At 41.4% G+C, this 21316-nt stretch overlaps 1 protein-coding gene across 4 annotated transcripts in view; it reads left to right on the top strand.

Moving 5' to 3' along the window:
* Nucleotides 1–20758, top strand: part of URGCP (upregulator of cell proliferation) — a 60977-nt gene extending 40219 nt beyond the window's left edge. For 2 of the 4 annotated variants that reach the window (XM_056113348.1, XM_056113350.1), the window contains exons 3-5: nucleotides 11890–11940; nucleotides 12114–12152; nucleotides 17321–20758. In XM_056113348.1, the coding sequence (XP_055969323.1) occupies nucleotides 11890–11940; nucleotides 12114–12152; nucleotides 17321–19896 (2666 nt within the window). In that variant the 3' untranslated portion in view covers nucleotides 19897–20758. Of the gene's footprint in view, nucleotides 1–11889; nucleotides 11995–12113; nucleotides 12153–17320 lie in introns of all 4 variants that reach the window. The other 2 variants (XM_056113347.1, XM_056113349.1) reach the window with 1 other exon arrangement.
* The last annotated feature ends 558 nt before the right edge of the window (nucleotides 20759–21316 follow it).

Below are 21316 nucleotides of genomic sequence, written 5' to 3'. Positions count from 1 at the left end.
CACTTCTCTTGGTATGACCTTAGTTCTGTTGTCAATGCTGACTTTTTTTTTTTTAATGCTGTATGTTGGGGGCCAGAGCAGTTGTTCAGCGGGTAGGGTGTTTGCCTTGCACACAGCCAAACTGGGTTCTATCCCTGGCATCCCATATGGTCCCCCGAGCACAGCCTAGAGTAATTCCTGAGTTAATTTCTGGCAGAGCCAGGAGTAACCCAAGAGCATCACTGGGTGTGGCCCAGAGATAAATAAATAAATAAATAAATGTTGTATGTTCGGCAATTTTATATCCTTTTGTTGCACAGTAGGATAAATCATATGATTTTTCTCTTTTGACACGTATTTGCTTTGAACAGTTCAGTTTCTTCCATTTAATGTCAAATGCAGAATTTCATGTTCTTAAAAAAATCGAAAATATTCTATTACATAAATTTATCACATTGTTTATGCACCCATCTATTGAGTTGCTTTCCTATCATAGCTGTATTAGTATTGCTGCAACGAAAATTGGTATAAATATAATTTCATGGAGTGAATACACTGAAGTGAAAATGCTAGATCATACTATCTTTTGTTAGTTTTTTTTTAACCATTTTTATTGAGGTACTGGGATTTATAATGCTGTAGACCATGCTTTTCTTGCATCCGTCATTCCAGCACCACATCCATCACCAGAGAGCCTGCTCTTCTCTACCAGTATTCTAAAAGCCTCCCTATGTAAGCTCAGTTTTATTGACAAAATCTCCAGTTCTGATTACTTTGGCCATTTGTTGCTCCCTAACTATGTTTCTGAATATCCTATATATGAGTGAAATCTCTTTTATAAATTTATTTGGGAGTTCGTGATACCTACACGCATAAAGATGATTAGAGCACAGCTCCTTTCTATAAAATTGCCTATCAGTAAGTTGGAAAAAAAGGGTTTTTTTTTTAAGTTTTTTTTGTAGGTATATAATATTTTTAAATAGTCTAAATGATTCCATGCTAATACATTTTAAAATAAACTGAAATACATAAATCCTACATATACACAATTTAGTAAGAGGAGTGGAGAATTAAGAAAAAAGTAAGGAAAATATGAATATATTTAGTTTCTTAAGTTTCATACTTTTTCCAAAATGATTATACTAATTTACATTCCCAGTAGAAAAGCATAAGAGTATCTTTTTAAGCTCAGTGCTCAGAGGTTGCTCATGGATGTGCTTAGGGGACCATATGGTGCTAGTTTGACCCAGGGACCCATATATGCAAGACAAGCACTTTGTCACTGAGCTATAGCCTCGGCACTGTTTCTTTTGATATGCTTCATCTCAGAAGTGTGAGGTAGGTACGTAGGTACTTATTGTGGTCTTATTTTGCATTTAATAATATATTTTGCATTTAATTCAGAGATGATGAACACATTTTCACACATGTTCTTCAGTATGTATAATATTGCTTGTATTTTCTCTTCAGAGAAGACTATTTAAATCTTCTGCCCTCTCCCCTCCCACCTTTTTTTAAATTTTTTTTTTTTTGGCTGTTTGGGCCACACCCAGCATTGCTTGGGATTACTCCTGGCTCCATACTCAGGAATTACTCTTGGCAGTGCTTGAGGGACATTATGGGATTTGGCAGTGCCCAGGGGACCATATGGGATGCCAGAGATGGAACCCTTGTTAGCCACCTGCAAGGCAAGCACCCCACCTGCTCCGACCTTCTTCTGCCCTTTTAATTATTTATTTTTAGATAGGACTGTTTGGTGGGCACTAACTAATATGAGTATTTCCCCCCCCTTTGGCTACCATGGATTAGTTTGGTAGCAAACCTTTTACTGTTTTTTGCATAGAAATATAGTAAACTGATACAGTAATAGATATACTACACAAAAATTAGAGACATTAAAACAATCTTTGATAAGTTTAATAACGTGTTGGTTAGTTTTTGGAAATTGTTATAACTTATTGTAAATACATATTGCTCATATTATTTTGCTAATTTTGTAAACTCTGATGTGGCTGTTTGAAAAGAAGGCTCTGCTTGTGCTTGGGGTAGGCGAACAGACGCTTTGTTCATTCTTGCTAATTGGTGCCTGATCCTTATGCTCTCTTGCTTAGTCATTTAATCCTGGTCAGCTGGGAAAAAATATTTCAAAAGACGCATATTAAGACTGTTCAAAGGTTTTTGCCCTAGAAGAACATTTCAAGCAATTTCCCTTCTATTGCACATTTTGAAGTTGGTATTAAAAAGCGTTCCATTATTTGGTGTTCCCTTCTCTATCTGAGCTACCTTTTACCCTAGCATGTGTGGTTGGCCTCCAAGCCATGGAGTAAAATTCCTGGTACTAATCTCGGCCATTCTTGGGTGTTAGTCTCCTATTTTGTTACTTTATGTTCCCCAGATGAATGCAATCTTTTTATGTCTATCCCTTTCTTTCTGAGTCCTTTCGCTTAACATGATACTTTCCATGTAGTACCACTTGTATGTAAATTTCATGATTTCGTCTTTTCTAACAGCTACATAGTACTCCTACTCCATTGTGTAAATGTACCAAAGTTTCTTATACCAGTCATCTGTTCTCGGGCACTCAGGTTTTTTCCAGATTCTGGCTATTGTAAAGAGTGCTGCAATGAACAAACAATTGCAGATGTCACTTCGACTATACTTTTCTGCATCTCTGGGATATAGTCCCAGGAGTGGTATTGCTGGGTCAAATGGGAGCTCAATTTCTAATTTTTTGAGAATCATCCATACTGTTTTCCAAAAGGGATGAACCAGTCGGCATTCCCACTAGCAGTGAAGGAGGGTCCCTTTCTCGCCACATCCGCGCCAGCACCAGTTGCTTTTGTTCTTGTGGATATGAGCCAGTCTCTGTGGTATGAAATGATATCTCATTGTGGTTTTGATCTGCATCTCCCTGATGATTAATGATGTAGAGCATTTTCTCATGTGCCTTTTAGCTATTCAGATTTCTTCTTTGTGAAAGTTTCTGTTCATTTCATTTCCCCATTTTTTGATGGGGTTGGATGTTTTCTTCTTGTGGAGTTCAACCAGTACTTTATATATCCTTGATATCAACCCCTTATCGGATGTGTATTTGGCAAATATCCTTTCCCATTCTGTAGACTGTCTTTGTATTTTGGTCACTGTTTCTTTGGAGGTGCAGAAGCTTCTTAGTTTAAGATAGTCCCATTTGTCTATCTCTGTTTTCACTTGCTTGGCCAGCGGCGGATCACCATTGTTTGAGGTACAGGAGTTTCTTATAGTTTAATTTAGTCCTCTTTAATGTAGTCCTCTAGAAGTTTAATGTAGTCCTCTTTGTTTATCTTTGCTTCCACTTGCCTGGTCAGTGGTGTTTCATCTTTGAACAAGCCTTTTAGGTTCGATGTCATGGAGGACTCTGCCTACATTTTCCTCCATGTACCTTATGAATTCAGGTCTGATATTGGGGTCTTTCATTCTTTTTTTAAAAAAAATTTATTTAGTCACCATGAGATAGACCATTACAAAGTTGACTGGGTTTCGGTCATACAGTGTTTCAACAACTATCTCTCCACCAGTGTACATTTTTCACCACCAATGTCCCCAGTTTCCCTCCCCTCCCCCACCTGCCTCTATGGCAGACATCTTTCTCTCTCTCTTTCTCTTGCTCTCGCTCTCTCTCCCCTTTTGTACATTATAGTTTGCTTTACAGGTGCTAAAGGTCATCATGTTCAGGATGTTCAGTATTTTTATCAGGAAGGTACAGCTGGAGTAGCTTTTTTTTTTAATTTGGTGGCAGCTTTGGGGTGTGGATGTGACAGCTGGGGCTTCCAGAGGTACAGGAAGGTGGTGGAAGGTAGCCTATCCCAACCCCGAGAAAGCCTGGATTTTCAGTCACAAAACCCATATACCCGAATTTTCAGCAAATTAATATCTCAGTGAGGTCAACCCCAAGACTGTGGAGTCTGGCCGGGGGCGTGGTGGTGATTTTGGATTGTGGGAGCAAGCGGCTGTGAGAGGTTCTGTTTGGGCAGGTACCAGACAACCCCACCCCTCTCCTCTTTACCTTGGTCTGTTCAGCTTTGCACAGGTCTGAGATTAACTGTGGCTTTTGATCTCTTTTGAGATTTATTTATGGGTCTGTGAAGCAAGGCCAGTAGAAGAGCTTACATGGTGGCACTATAGTTGATTAGTGGGGTTGACTGCCAGTGCTTCCAGGAGTACTGGGAAGTGGGGTGAGGTAGCCCATCCCCACTCAGAGAAGATCCCTATCACCTGGAGATTTCAGTCACAAAACCCGCATACCCAAATTTTCAGCAAATTAATATCTTGGTGAGGTATGTCCCAGGACATTGACATCTGGCCAGGGGCATGGCAATGATTTTGGATTGTAGAGCAAGGGGCTTTAGGGGGCTCTGCTTGGGTGGGCATCAGGAAAACCCCTTTGACCTACCTCAGTACGTTCAGCCTTGTGCTGCAGGATATGCTGCAGGCAGCACTGCTGGTGTGGGCTGGTCTGGGGAAGAAATGGTGGTGGGGACACCTTGCCAGTGGCGAGTTGCCTGAGCTGGCCTCCCATAGTGGGAACCCAGGTACCCCTCAACTCCGAAACCCAGGAGCGCCCTCAACTCTGTGGTAGTGCCAAGTTGGGCCTGAGGAACCGTACTCAATCACACTAAACTTCTTTTTCTTTTTTATTGGGGGGGAAGAGGCGGGGTTGGGCCACACCTGGTGATTTTCAGGGATTACTTCTGGCTCTGCACTCAGGAATCACTCCTGTCGGTGCTCAGGGGACCATATGGGATGCCCAAGATCTAACCCTGGCCAGCTGTGTGCAAGGCAAATGTCCTACCCGCTGTACTATCACTCCTGTCCCCCACACTAAACTTCTGCCACCAGCAGCTAACTGCCTATAGTGCTGAGAGCTGTGGTGACTCCGGTAGCGTCCTCAGCTTCAGAGCCCACATAGGTGCCATCTTCATGAGTCCCACTCCAGCTGTTGCTCTACCACAGGTGGCAGTTTGATTCCACCTAAAGCCACTCATTTTAAGACAAAATATTAAAAGGCACATACAGGGGCCAGAGCGATAGCACAGCAGGGAGGGCATTTGCTTTGCACGTGGCCAAATCAGGTTTGATCCCCTGCATTCCGTATGGTCCCCCAAGCCCCACCAGGAGTAATTCCTGAGTGCAGAGCCAGAAGTAACCCCTGAGCATTGGCGGGTGTGAACCACCCCCCGCCCCCAGAAAATAAATAGATAAGAAGTCATTCATGCAGAAATTTTGTGACCCCAATTGACCTTGCTGTTGGAGTGCTGAGAGCTGCTGCCACTCTGCCAGGTCTCACACCTGTAGCCACGCCACCACCATCTTGTCTCCTCTTTTATCTATTTTGATTTGACTTATGTGCCTGGTGTTAGAGAGAAGTCTGAGCTCATTTATTTGCATGTGGCTGCCCAGTTTTCCCAGCAACAATTGTTAAAGAGGCTTTCTTTGCTTCACTTCATATTTCTTCTTCCTTTATCAAAAATTCAGTGATTATATACTTGAGGGTCTATTCAGGATATTTAACTGTTACATTGGTTTACAGGTCTGTCTTTACTTCGAATCCATGCTGTTTTTATTTTTTATTTATTTTTGCTTTTTGGGCCACACCTGGTGATGCTCAGGGGTTAGTCCTGACTGTGCACTCAGGAATTACCCCTGGCGGTGCTCGGGACACCATATAGGATGCTGAGAATTGAACCCAGGTCGGCTGCATGCAAGGCAAACGCCCTACCTGCTGTACTTTTGCTCCAGCCCCTCCACGCTGTTTTTAATTATTACTGCTTGCAGTACAGTTTGAACTTGGAAAGGTGATGCCTCCCATCTTCTTTTTTCCAAGAACTGATTTAGCTATTCATGAGGGTTTATATTCCATATGAATTTCAGGAATGCTTTTTTTAAAAAAATGTCATGGATATCCTTATAGGGTTTGCGTTGAATCTGTATAATGCTTTGAGGAGTATAGTCATTTTGACAGTGTTAATCCTGCCTCCGTGGGCAGGGGATGTGTCTCCATTTCCTTGTGTCCTTTTAGACTTCTTGAAGTATTTTTTTTTTGTAGTTTTATTTGTATAAACTCTTCACCCCCTTAGTGAAACTGATTCCGAACTTAACTAAATTTTGTGAGGTACTTGATTTTGTCAGGCACAATTGTGAATGGGACTTTTTTTTTAAATATATTTCTTCTTTTTCATTATTTGTATATAGGAAAGACATGAACTTTATAACCTGCCACTTTACTATATAAACATTGTTTCTAAGAGATTTTTTGTAGAGAATTTAGGGTTTTCTAAGTACAGATGAATGCTTAACTTATTTTTTTATCTGAATGTCCTTGTTACCTTTTTTATTGTATACCTGCTATGGCAAATACTTCCAGTACTATATTGAATAGCGAAACCTGGCAAGCTACCTGTGACATATTCGATATGCCAAACACAGTAACAAGTCTCAACAAAGACGTTACTGGGCCCACTCGAGCAAATCGGTGAACAACCGGAGGACAGTGCAGTGCTACTGTATTGAATAGGAATGGTAAGAGTGGGCAACCCTGTCTTGTGCCTTGTGCCTTATTTTAAAGGTCACGGTCACGGTCCTCCCATTGTTCATCGATTTGCTCGAGCAGACCCAGTAACGTCTCCATCATGAGACTTGTTGTTACTGTGTTTGGCATATCGAATACATCATGGGTAGCTTGCCAGGCTCTGCCGTGCGGGCGAGATACTCTAGGTAGCTTGCCGGGCTCTCCGAGAGGAGCAGAGGAATCGAACTTGGGTCGGCCATGTTGGCCGCTTGTAAGGCAAACGCCCTACCGCTGTGGGGAGGAATTTTAATTTGTCATCACTGAGGATAATATTTGCTGTGGCCTTGTGATGGATAGCTTTGTCTATATTGAGGAACATTCCTTCAACTCCTATTTTTTCGAGAGTTTTTATCATGAATGAGTGCTGGATCATGTCAAATGCTTTTTCTTTATCTATTGATATGATCATCTGGTTTTTATTTTTTCTTTTATTGATAGAGTAGATTATGTTGATTGACTTGCAAATGTTAAACCATCCTTCCATCCATGGAATGAATCCTACTTGGTCATGGTGTATGATCTTTTTGATTAATTGTTGGATTCTATTTCCTAGTATTTTCTTGAGTATCTTTGCATCTATATTCATCAGAGATATCAGCCTGTAATTCTTTTTTTTTTTCCTTTATGGTGTCTCTCTGCTTTTGGTATCAGGATGATGTTTGCTCATAGAATTTATTTGGGAGTGCTTCTGTTTCATTTTCCTGGAAAAGTTTGAAAAGAAATGGCAGGAGGTTCTTTTAAAGGTTTGAAATTTTTCTCTAGTGAATCCATCTGGGCCTGAGCTTTTGTTTTTTTGGAAAAATTTTGGTTACCATTTCAGTTCCCTCGATGGTGATACGTCTGTTCAGGTATTCTAAATCTTCTTGGTTCAGTCTTGGGGAGGTTATAGGAATCGAGAAATTTATCTATTTCTTCAAGTTTCTCTTTTTTTTTTTAATTAGTGAAACACCATGAGGTACAGTTATAGACTTACAAATTTTTGTGCTTGGGTTTCAGTTATACAATAATCAAGTACCCATCCCTCCACCAGCGCCCATCCTCCACCACCACAGGTCCCAGCATCCCTCCCACCCCCCATGCCCCCCAGCCCCTGTGGCAGGGCATTCCCCCTTGTTCTCTCTCTCTTCTTACACGTGCTAGGGGAAAAGGAAGCTCAGATAGAGAAGAGAACACCAAATAAAGGGTGTTGTGAGTATCCTCCCAGGGAGGGAGAAGCATGCTGAAAGTAGACTATAGACCAAACATGATTGCCACTCAGTGCCTCTCTTCAAGGTTCTCTTGATTCCAGTCATAAAGATTCGCAAAGTAATTTCTGATGATCCTTTGTATTTCTGTGGTTTATGTTGTGATGTCTCCTGTTTCTTCTCTTACTCAGTTCATTAGGGTTCTTTCCCTCTTTTCCTTTGTGAGTCTTGCAAGTACTTTATTGATCTTGTTCAGTTTCTCAAAAAAAGAAAAAGAAAAATCTCTTGATTTTGTTGATCTTTTGGATTTTCTGGGGGACTCCAACTCAGTTATGTCAGCTTGAAATTTTACTGTTTCCTTTCTCCTACCTGGTTGAGCTCCTGTGTTGGTCATTTTCCAGGAGCTTAAGCTGTGAGGTTATTTATGTGGCCCATCACTAATGCTGATATCAAGGAACATTTAATATGTGGCATCTGTGGTTTCAGGTCTTATATCAAAGTATTTGTTTGATTTTCAGTTAATACTTGTTACAAAGTTAGAGAGTAGTTCAGCTTTGTTCTTTTGTTTGTGGCTGTCCAGTTTCCCTATGCCATTTGTTGGAGACACTTTTTTTTTCTCATTGGAAGGTGCCCACTTTCAATACTTCCATTCAAATAATGTCAGAAGTTCTCGCAGAAGTTAGGCAAGAAAAATTAAGTCATCTGAACTGGAAAATACTAACTACAATGCTCTCTGCAGATGATTTCACATGTAGGATTAATGATTATACACACACACACACACACACACACACACACACGCAAAGGTATACAATAGGGCAAGTATAAAATCAGTATACAAAATTCAATTGCATTTTACCATCCTAACAATAAACAATCTGAAAAGAAAATTACAAAAACAGTACTATGTATGAGAGAATCAAAAGGAATAAAATACCTAGAAATTAACTTTACTAAGGAGTTGAATGATTTATATATATGAAAACCACAAAATGAAAACACATTAGCTGTTTGTAAATTGAAATTTTTTAAATGTTATTGTTACTTCCCCAAAATTTATAAAGTAAATACAGGGGCTGGAAAACCAGCACATTAGGTAGGGATCTTACCTTGCATGTGGCCTACTTGGGTTTGATTCTCAGCATTCCATATTGTCCCCCGAGCCTGCCAAGAATGATTGCTGAGTGCAAAACCAGGAATACCCCTGAGTAAGCTCAGATGTATCCCCAAAACCAAAAACCAAACCAAAACAAATAAAACAGTCCCAAACCAAAAAAGCAGATTAAGTATAGTTTATGCTAGAATCCTCCTTACAGTTTTTGCAAAAATGGAAAAAGTAATCATAAAATTTAGGAATCTTAGAAACCCAAAATTTCCTAAGCAGTCCTAAAAGAAGGAATAAATTTGGCTTAGATTTCCTGATTTGCAAAACCTGCAATAATCAAAACAGTGTTGTATTGGCCTAAAGACAGACATACAGACCTTTGTAATAAAATAGGCCAGAAATAACAGCTTATATTTACTTCTCAATTTTTGTTTAATTTTTTGGCTCGATTCCTTCGTTCCTCTCGAAGAGCCCGGCAAGCTACCAAAAGTATCCGCCCGTATGGCAGAGCCTGGCAAGTGCCCCGTGGCGTATTCGATATGCCAAAATCAGTAACAAGTCTCACAATGGAGACGTTACTGGTGCCCGCTCAAGCAAATCAATGAACAATGGGAGGACAGTGCTACTATGTATGATCAAACGACTTTTGAGAAGTGTACCATGACAATGATGCACAACAACAAAGAGTGGGAGTTTTGGCTGTCCATCTGAAAAAAAAAGGCGAAGTTGCACTTTTACCTAATACCATATGCAAAAAGTAGTTAAGTAGTTCAAAATAAATCATAGATATGAATTTAAGAGCTAATAATATATAAACTTTGAGCAGGAATCATGAGGAAATAACTTTAAGAACTTAGAGACTTCAAGACTGGTGATTATAGGATATGACAGAAATTAAGAGAAGTAAGAAAAACATAGAAAATGAAATTTCATGAAAAATTAATTTTATACATTGTTTTACTATCAGCAGTATAAAAAGACAACCAGAAAATGGAGGAGATATTTGTAATTATATATCTGATAAAGTATTAATATCCAGAATACTTAGGAAACTTATAAAATACAACAAAGCACAATCTGATTTTTAAATAGACACAAATATTGAATGAATATTTATCCAAACTTCTTTGTTTTTGTCGTGAAATGTTAGTTATCAAATTTCCTGATTTACAAAACCTACAATAATCAAAACAGTGTTGTATTGACATTTGACAGACATGCAGACCTTTGTAATAGAATAGGACAGAAAAACAACTTACTATGTATGATCAAATTACTTTTTTTAATTTTTATTAGTGAGACATCATGAGGTACAGTTGTAGACTTACAGATTTTTGTGCTTGGGTTTCAGTTATACAGTGATCAAATACCCATCCCTCCACCAGTGCCCATTTCCCACCAACACGGATCCCAGTATCCTTCCCACCCCCCATTCCCCCCATCCCACTCTGCCTCTGTGGCAGGGCATTCCCTTTTGTTCTCTCTCTCTCTTATTGGGTGTTGTGGTTCAGAAAGGGATAGACATAGAAAGATTGGATTCAAATGACTTTTGAGAAGTGTACCATGACAATGGGCTGGAGCGATAGCACAATGGGTAGGGCGTTTGCCTTGCAAGTGGCCAACATGGCCGACCCGAGTTCGATTCCTCTGCCCCTTTTGGAGAGCCCGGCAAGCTACAGAGTATCTTGCCCACACAGCAAAGCCTGGCAAACTGCCCATGATGTATTCATTCTACCAAACACAGTAACAATTGTCACAATGGAGACGTTACTGGGCCACTCGAGCAAATCGATGAACAACGGGAGGACAGTGACCATGACAATGATGCACAACAAGAAATAGTGGGAGTTTTGGCTATGCATCTGCAAAAGAAAAAAGAAAGCGAGGTTGCACTTCACTAATCATTAGTGAAATGCAAATTCAAATGACTTAAGAGATAGTACATAACACCCATTAGGTTGCCTAGTGTCCAAAAGAAGAAAGGTACAAATATTGCTGAGGATGTGAAAATCTTGGAATCCTCATGTACAGTTTTTAGAAAAATAAAATGTTCAGCTCGTGTGAAATATACAATGGTGGTTCCTTAGAAACTTAAAAATGAATTATATATATACTTGAACAAAAGCCAGGTCAAGAAGAGATTTGTGCACCCACGTTCGTAGCAGCATTATTCATAATGCTCAAATCAAGGAAACAACCCAGATTGCTTGAGTCACTAAAGCATGCTATATACTTAGGAATATTCAGCCTTAAAAAGGAAAGAAATCCTATCATATGCTACTGTGTACAAGGCTGTGTACAAGGCATATGCTACTATGAACCACGAGAACATTATACTAAGAGAATTAAACCAGCCACAAAAGGACAAATACTGTATGATTCCATTTCTTTGTATTACAGTAGTCAAAGTCTTAAAAACATAAATGACGATGAGGTTTTGCACAGCAATACAAATGCAGTTAATGCCATTAGACTATGTGCATAGAAATCGTTAAGATGGTTCTGTGAATAGTAACTTTAAAAGGAAAAAAGTTGGAAAGAAAAGCATCCTAAACTTAGCTACTTTATGATGATTAGTATAGTCACAAAATTTATTCTAAATAACCCAAGTATTTTCTTCTATTATATTGCTCTCATGTAGAAATGTATATTGATTGATCTTATAGTTTATTTCTATAGTCTATTGCTTTAATTCTAGTTTTAATGTATATTTTTAAAAGTTTATAAAATTAAAGATTGATATATGAAAATTTAATATACTCAATAAAATTTAATATACTCAGATTTTATAATAAAGTTTGGTATGCTCTAAAAGGGACATATGAGCACAAATAATTATTTTGTGTATAGTTATTGATAATTTTGTCACTTTTGGTTGGAAAATTAAATTTACACAGGAGCAAAACAAAAGAAAATATCATTAGAAATAAGCATTAGCTTTCATATCCTTGTTTGAAGTTTTGGTTGAAAGATCCTATGCTGCTGAAACTAAATGTGTGGATTATTTTTTCTTCCAGATTTGGAATGGGGAGAAATGGAAGGAGATGATGGCGAGTTTCATTATGGAGGTAGAAACTACAGAATTTGGCAACGAAGTGGATTGGGAAACAAGGAGGGAATGGGTAAAATGAAAAATAACTGAAAAAAGTTGCTAATTTTATTATAAAAAGAAAGAGCTCTTAGTTTAATTAATTTGCATCAGTCTATATTGTGTGATATGTTACCTCTTTTTTCTTTATAGATAGTACTAATGAGTCTCAGGACAGCGACTTTCCAACAGGTATGCAGTTTCTCTCTGGTCTATTCATTCCTGTCCTGTTGAAGGATATCTTGGCTGATGTTACCCACACTTGTCAGCTTCAGAACCACAGCTAGCCCATTAAACCTTTGGGTGCCACTAATAATATCACCAGAAAAATAACCCTGTAGAGACTCTTACCATATCATGTGACTGGCACCCCTCAACATAGTAAGTCACTATCTTTATGCATAAAACTCATGAATATTACATTTTACTTGTTTTATTTGCTCGAGCGGGCCCAGTAACGTCTCCATTGGAGACTTTGTTGTTACTGTGTTTGGCATATCAAATACGTCAGGGGGAGCTTGCCAGGCTCTGCCGTGCGGGCGAGATACTCTTGGTAGCTTGCCGGGCTCTCCGAGAGGGGCGGAGGAATCGAATTTTATTGCATTTATATTTTATTTTGGGCTGGAGCGATAGCACAGCGGTAGGGCATTTGCCTTGCGTGCAGCCAGCCCGGCCGAGCCAGGTTCGATTCCTCCGCCCCTCTCAGAGAGCCCAGCAAGCTACCGAGAGTATCTCGCCCACAGGGCAAAGCCTGGCAAGTTACCTGTGATGTGTTCGATATGCCAAACACAGTAACAACAAGTGTCAAAATGGAGACATTACTGCGCCCGCTCGAGCAAATCGATGAACAACGGGAGGACAGTAACAGTGACAGTGATATTTTATTTTTATCCTGGGATTGGGTATAGGACTTCAGACATTCTAGAAAGACAGTGTACTACCATATCAAATGTCTTAGAATCTTTTCCCTTTAATAAAATTCACAGAGAAATTATTTTTTTGGTTTTGTTTTGGAGCTATACCTGATGATGTTGAGGACTTATTCTGGCTCTGGGCCAAGGGATCACTCCTGGTGGGCTTGGGGGACCATATGGAGACCTGGGGATCAAACTTGGGTTGACTGTGTACAAGGCAAGCATCCTATCGGTTGTACTGTCACTCTGGTGTAAAGAAATTCTAAACAGCAACCAAGTTTTGGGACCATTTATCTGCCATATCATGTGACTGGCACTGGTTGTCCTAGCAATCATGGCTGGGTATACGTTTGCTTGCTCTGGCTTTTTCCTTTGCACTTTACAACACAAACTCAAAAAAGTGAAAAGGATGTTACAACTGGAGAGTGTTCAAAGGTCTGGCATGCATTCCTTGCCCATGGAATTCCCGTTCCTCATTTTTCCCTGGTTACTGGAAAACATGTCTGCATTGTATTGTTTCATTCCTGGTCTCCCAACAAAGATGAATTTTCTCTGGAGACTCAAAGCAGGATAGTGGCAGATTTTATTAAAATAAGGAAACTAGGACTGTCTAGTTGTTTGGAGCTGCCTGACTGAAGAAATGGGCAGCCTTCCCAAACTGCTGCAGGGGGATTTATATCACCATTTTTCCCCTATGTTCCAGTTTTGGGTGTTCCCATTCTTTTCCCACTGCTATTTCCCAGGTAGAAAAAAAATCCCATGTTCAGCTATTCTTAGTGACTCAGGATGTAAGACCCAATGGCAAATTGCATCTTTCAGCCTTTCACCCCAACCCTTAAGACACTAATTTGTGAAGATGGTCCGTCCCCCCTCCTTCCCCCGCTTGAAATGCTACACCAGAGGTGCTACTTTTGGATGATTTCTCTACACTTGTAAGCATTCCAGATAGCCCTAAATGATCCCTTCTAATTGTATTGCGCCCCCCCCACCCCCGCCCGCAATCACCCCACACACACACATATATAAACACTGTGCTCATACCTGACTATCCAGCAATGAGAGGGGAGTGTTAACATATCTTCTCGGCCCTCCTGATTTGGGGACCTTTGGATTCTCTAAATATAGTGTCATATCATCTTCAAATAGTGAGTGTTTGATTTCTTCCTTTCCTATCTGGACGTCCTTATCTTTTTCTTGCCTAACTGCTATTACAAGTAATTTCAGTACTATATTTATTGAACAGAAGTGGTGAGAGTGGGCATCCTTGTCTCGTTCCTAATCTTAGATGGAAGGCTCTTAGTTTTTCCCCAAATAATGCTTGCCTTAGGTTTGTGGTAGATGGCTTTGACTATATTGAGAAAAGTTCCTTCGATTCCCATTTTGGTGAGAGTTTTCATCATAAATGAGTGCTAGATCTTGTCAAATGCTTTCTCTGCATCTATTGATATGATCATATGGTTTTTAACCTTTTCTTTTATTGATGTGATGGATTATGTTGCTTGATTTCTGAATGTTAAACCATCCTTGCATCCCCGGGATGAATCCCACTTGGTCGTGGTGTATGATCTTTTTGATGAGTTGTTGGATTCTATTCGCTAGTATTTTGTTGAGGATCTTCACATCCATGTTCATCAGGGATATTGGCCTGTACTTTTATTTTTGGGGGGGGGAAAGGGGTTGTGGTGTTTCTGTTTGCTTTTGGTATTAGGAAGATATGTGCCTCATAGAAACTTGGAGAGTTTCTGTTTCTTCAATTTCCTGGAAAAGCTTGAGCAGAACTGGCAGTAGGTCCTCTTTAAATATTTGGAAGAATTCACTAGTGAATCCATCTAGACCTGGACTTTTATTTTGGGGAAGACTTTTGATTACAGTTTTAATTTCCTTGATGGTGATAGGTCTTTTCAGGTATTCCAAATCTTCTTAGCTCATCCTTGGACGGTTATAGGAATCCTTATAACCTTTTCTTCTAGGTTCTTTTGTTTTGTGGCATACAGGCTTTCAAAGTAATCTCTGATGATCTTTTGAATTTCTTTGCTTTCTGTTGTGATGTTCCCCTTTTCATTTCTGATTTGGTTTATTAGGGTTCACTCTCTCTCCTTTTCTTTGTGAATCTTTCTAGTGGTTTATCAATCTTGTTTATTTTCTGAAAAAAAATCTCTTGGTTTAATTGATCTTTTGCATTGTTTTTTGGGTTTCCATGTCATTAATTTCTGCTCTAAGTTTTATTATTTCTTTCCTTCTGCCTCGTTTGGACTCCTTTTGTTGGTCCTTTTCTAAGATCTTGAGCTGTGAAGTCAAGTTATTTATGTGGGCCCTTTCTTCCATCCTGAGAAATTCTTGCCGAGCTATAAATTTTCCCCTTAACACAAGTCCCACATTTCTTGGTTTTTCAGCCAATTCACTCATGGATGAGGCTCGTTGAGCCTGTGGAGATCTTCCCTGAGCATGATGGCGATTGGGTTCTGGATGATCTTAATAATTCTTTACCTTGATGTGTTCTCTGTCTCTGTCATCCCTCTATCATCCCTCAAATCTGAATGATAGGGGATCAGAGCAGTAGGGCGTAGGGCATTTACCTTGCACACGGCCAACCCGGGTTCAATCCCTGTCATCCCATATGGTCCTCCAAGCACTGCCAAAAGTAATTCCTGAGTGCATATTCCCTGAGCATCGCTGGGTGTGACCCAAAAAGGAAAAAAAAATCTGAATAATAGCCCAGATGGATAGAGTTTTCTCTACTGATTTATTGAGTTGTTTGATGATGTCTAACTTTTCTCTTCTGACCTATGGAGTCTCATTTGCTAGGTCTGGGAGACCTCTGCAAGTCCCCACTCTGCTCATCTTGCAACTTTCAGTGTTCTCTCTTTGGCTTTGACTCTTGGCATTTTGAAAACAGGGTGTTTGAAAGTATTTCTCTTTGGATTTATTTCATCTAGAGCACTTTGAGCTTCTTGAATCTGAAGTGTGCACTGCTGAACTCTATGAAGTTCTTAGTATTGATTTCCTTGACCAGTAGTTCTTCAAACTTGACTTAATGTTTCACAGGGACTCCTATGATTCTTAATATTGTTCCTCTCATCCTTTGTTCCCCATCACATACTGGTATGCTGTTTATTTCTCTTCAGCCTTTTTTGTTCCATTGTTTTCAGGAGCTCTTTTGTGTTTTATCTTTGATGCCACTGATTCGTTCTACTGTCTACTCTGCTGTCAAACCTTCCATTGAGGTTTATTTATTTGCCTAGTATACTCTTCAGTTCTGTCATTTCTTATTGCAGTTTCTCATTTACTTTATCATACTTTCTTTTGCTGTATTGACTTTCTGTACTATGATTTCTTTGAGCTTATTAAACATCTCCATCATGCTGTCTCTAAACTCCTTGTCTGAGCACTATAAAGCTTGTTTTTGCTCCACTAGATCCTTTCAGACTAACCTCTGTAGTTGTTGAACTTGGTAGTCAACTAAGCTTTACCATTATGACTTCTGTACTGAAGGGCTCTGGATGAGATTCTGGTTCTATAGTTCCTAATCCCTCAAGTGACCCTTTTACTTCAGTCCTCAGGTTCAGAGTTTTTGTTTTCCAGGCCAGTGAAGCTTGCTTTAACCCTTGTCCTGAACTGAAGGACTGTGGGAATGTGCCATCTACTGCTGCCTGGCCTGAGGTTCTTCTCGGTGTCTCTCTGCTAGCATGAGCTGTCACATAATTTTGTCCACCCTACCACCCCTGGCTTCCTGCTTTGTGTGTTGTTGTTTCAGCCATACTCCATGCTTTTGGAGAGCTGAGAGCTTGGAGATAAGCTGGTGATAGGAACCCTGATTTCCTAGCTGTTTCTTAGACCACACTATTGCCTAGAGTGCCAGCTCCTGTGTGCAGGGCTCACTGCCTCTCTTCATCTTATTCTCTCCTCCTGGAGCCTCATGACCACAAGTAGGTCATCCACTTTATTTCTGTTGTTCTTATAGAGCAGTTTTCTTGGATACTTCACACTCTCCCTGTTGGTCTCTTACAGAATTTACTACCATTTAATTTCTGATCATTCTTTCTCCCTCGTGCAGTTCACCATACTCTTTTCTTTTTTTTTTTTTAAATTTTTATTAGTGAAACACCATGATCACCATACTCTTTTCAACACCATGTTGGCCCTGCCTCTTTCCATGATGCTAGATTTTACGATAAGTCAGATATGTAGATTTTTCCATAAACTCTTTTAGCTTCTTCAGCCCTGTCTTCTGTGTTATTATCCTCATCCCCTTTCTTTATTTTTAATGCCCCATGTGTTTGGATCTGTACTATGTCATTTATTGCTATCTTGATACCAGATTGGCAAAGGGTTCTCCACATTCTCTTTTCTGAAGGAAGTAATTATCCTATTATCTGGGCTCTCCTGACTACTAACTTGGGTACTGCAGTTGGGTGGATTACTTATTTTATTTATTTGTCTCCACAGTGGAGAGGAGCAGACTACAAGAAATACTGTCACTTTTGGGATTAGAGACATATCAGGTCCAGAAACTCAGCCTACAGGATGCTCTGCAGATCAGCAGTGACAGTATGAAGAACTTGGCTCCTCAGGTTCCCAAAGACTTGCCCTGGAATTTCCTCAGGAAGCTGCAGGCCCTCAATGCTGAAGCCAGGAACACCACAATGGTGCTGGACATACCCCCAGATGCCAGGCCTGTGGAGAAGGAGAGTCAGATAGAAGAGGAGATTATTTACTGGGACACAGCAGATGACATTTCCGCGGACATCTACTCCTTCTCTGAGCTCCCCACTCCGGACACACCGGTGAACCCCCTGGACCTTCTGTGTGCTCTTCTGCTTTCATCAGATAGTTTTCTGCAGCAAGAAATCATATTAAAAATGTCCCTCTGCCAGTTTGCACTTCCTCTTGTTTTGCCTGACTCAGAAAACCATTACCACACATTTCTATTATGGGCTATGAGGGGCATTGTCCGGACATGGTGGTCACAGCCCCCCCGTGGGCTGGGCAGTTTCAGAGAAGACAGTATGGTCCTGTCCCGATTGCCTACTTTTGCCTTTGTACGCATGGAGGTCAGCAGTAACTCCAAGTCCCAGCTTCTCAACACCATTCTCAGTCCAAGCCATAGGCAGCGAGATTACTTCTGGCATCGAGATCTGAACTTGGGCACCAACCCTCGGGAGATTGCTGATGGGCTGGTGGAAATGACCTGGTATCTTCCCAGTGGTAGGGAAGATTTGGACATTTTCCTGGAACCCATGGCCTTTCTGAATCTTAGAGGTGACATTGGATCTCACTGGTTGCAGTTTAAGCTCTTGACAGAAATATCCTCAGCTGTGTTCATCTTGACTGACAATATCAGTAAGAAGGAATACAAACTTTTGTACTCAATGAAGGGGACAGCCACAAAATACTACTTCATCCTAAGTCCCTACCGTGGTAAACGAAACACAAACTTGAGATTCCTAAACAAGTTAATTCCTGTGTTGAAAATGGATCACTCACACATTCTTGTGAAAGTCAGCAGCACAGACAACGTGGGCTTTGTGCGAAGGGTCCGCTCTATTTTGACACACGTGGCCCGGTCCCCCTGCAGGCGGGTATCTGTGGAAGATATGGCAAATGCAGCTCGTAAGCTGGGGCTGAAAGTTGATGAGGACTGTGAGGACTGTCAGCAGGCAAAAGACCGGATGGAGCGGATCACCAGGAAAATTAAAGATGCAGACACTTACAAAAGGGATGAGCTCAGACTACAAGGGGACTGTTGGAGAAAGGTGGCCCCAGTGGAGAAGGAGCTCTGCCAGGTCCAGTGGGCAGGGGACTCTCCTGAGAAGTACAGAACTGAGCTGAGGCACCGGTTATTAGAACTGCGAATGCAGCAATGCAGCCACGACCCTGCCTGGGGAGTACAGGAATTCATTAATGGCATCAGCAGCCCTTCTCTCAGTGAAAAGCAGTACTTTCTCAGGTGGATGGAGTGGGGACTGGCTCGGATAGCGCAGTCAAGGGCAAGACAGCCTCCAGAGACATTTCTTACCCTGAGACCCAAGCATTGTGGAACTGTGGGCTTCAGTGAACCCCTCTGTCCAGAGTCCCTGGGAGTGGAGCACTTCGTGCGGGAGATGGGACAGTTTTATGAGGCAGAAAGTTGTCTTGTAGAGGCAGGGAAGATGCCAGCATGCCAGAGGCGGTTTGCCCACTTCCCAGGCTTGGCGTTGGAGTTGTTGCTAAAGGGCCTACCCCTGGAACTGGTGGATGGGAGTACTCTCAGCACCCCCATGCGCTGGGTCACAGGGCTCCTGAAGGAACTGCATGCACGCCTGGAGAGAAGATCAAGACTGGTGGTCCTGTCTGCACTGGGTGTGCCAGGCACGGGGAAGTCCACCCTACTCAATACCATGTTTGGACTGCGATTTGCCACGGGCAGGGTCTGTGGCCCTCGAGGAGCCTTCATGCAACTTATAACGGTGTCTGAGGGCTTTAGCCAGGACCTGGGCTGTGACCATATCCTAGTGATAGATTCTGGGGGCTTAATAAGTGGGGCCCTGACCACAGCTGGGGAAAGGTTTGAGCTGGAAGCTTCTCTGGCCACTTTGATTATGGCACTAAGCAATGTCACTGTGATTAGTTTAGCTGAAACAAGGGACATTCCTCCCGCTATTCTGCATGCATTTCTGAGGTTGGAGAAAACAGGGCACATGCCCAACTATCAGTTTGTATATCAGAACCTCGGTCCCACACCGAGAGAGCGGAGGCAGCTCCCGGATCAAGCAAGTGATGTGAGCAGAGCAGCAGTGCACATGGAGAAACAGGGTGATAGCATTCGGACTCTGGCTGATTTGGCTTTTTGTGATCCAGAGAAGCAGCACATTTGGCATATCCCTGGATTGTGGCATGGAATGCCTCCCATGGCTGCTGTGAGCCTGGGATATAGTGAAGCCATTTTTGAATTGAAAAGATGCCTTTTAGAAAACATCAGGAATGGTCTGTCCAACCAGAACAAAAACATTCAGCAGCTCATTGAGTTGGTGAGACGACTATGAGTGTGGAGAGGCTTGCCGTGGGCACTCTTTTTCTGAGTAAGCTGTCCACTCTGAGCTGTTCCCGGCACCTGTGAGGGGATGACTTCCAACTCATACAAGAAGAGAGAATAGTGAAAGTTGGGGAGGTGAAGACCTAAAGTTTCCTAAACAGTGTTAAGCAAGGAAATAATTGCACAGCTCTGTTCAGAAATGCTCCCAGGGCAGAAAGAAGAGCCACAGTACTAGTTTCTTTCTCTTTGAGTAATTTAAAAGGCCTTAGGATTTGACCTTTTGGATAACTTCTCTCCTTTGTCCCCTGGAGTGGAGAGTTGCAGTCTGATTGCTGTTGGGCCTTGGGTAGATAGATACACAGAAAGTCAGAGAATTGTCCTGAAGAAATGGACATTTCCTCCATTGAGCCCAGCATCTGTGACTCAGTCCTGTCCATGGAGTGGTACCCTTGGTGGTCAAGTCGCTACTGTGGCATTCTGTTAACTGAGTTGTGCTGCCTTCCCCAGTCCCACCCAAGAAGAAGCACTACTGGCTGTTGTGCCCTCCAATTTTGTCTACTTCTCTGCCGCAACACTTGACACTGACATCATCATTTCCTTTTCGCGTGTCTGCCCCTCCTAGACTGTGAGCTCCTTGAGGGCAGGGGCTGTATGTTAGCCAACTCTGTACCCTGGGGGCCTGGCACATTGTGGGCGCTTAATAAATGTTTGTTGAATGAATGAATGAATGCATAAATGCTGGAAATGGACAGGTTCTCTCTGTGCCTTAAATTTCCTACTTCTGCAAAGAAGATTGTAGTGTCTGAGGAGAGGTAGATAGTAGAACACATTAAATGGAGGGCACCTGAGAGAAGTGACTTTTAAAATGCCATGTTTTTCCCCTCCTTTAAAGCTCAGCTTCATTTCTTAGCACTCAGGGAAACTGAACTAAATATCCTTGCAGTAACTCCAAAATTTCTCCATCATTATTCCCTTTTATAGCTAAGAAAAGGTTTAATAGGTTCCCTGCATGTGTAGAGAGAAGCTGATGAGTGATCTGGTAAGCCTACGCCTCTGCTTCCTGGCCACTAATTTTGCCCAAACTCTTCCTTATAATCCCTGTAATCTCTGTATTACACCTATTCCCTCAGTGCCACTGGGGCCAGGCCATTCTGATAATGTCTAAGGTCTGTCTGCTACCATTTGATCTAGAACTTTGCCTCCTCACCTACTATTTCTCCAGCTGGAATCCTTACTTGTACCAGTGTTTACCAAGGGTCAGTTTTATAATTGAACTTCATAATTCAGCCCCAGCATTACCACTTGTTCTATAAATCCACATGGTTCTCTGAGCCTGGTTCCTTAGGTCTTGGGTCCTTCCCTCTCTTTTTTTATTTCAAGGAAATTGAGTCCCCACTTTCTTCCCTCCACCCCCCACCCCATGGTGACTT

Source organism: Sorex fumeus, unplaced genomic scaffold, assembly GCF_029834395.1.
Source record: "Sorex fumeus unplaced genomic scaffold, SorFum_2.1 ptg000020l, whole genome shotgun sequence".
Lineage (NCBI taxonomy): Eukaryota > Metazoa > Chordata > Mammalia > Eulipotyphla > Soricidae > Sorex > Sorex fumeus.
This window is presented reverse-complemented; position numbering and strand designations above follow the sequence as displayed.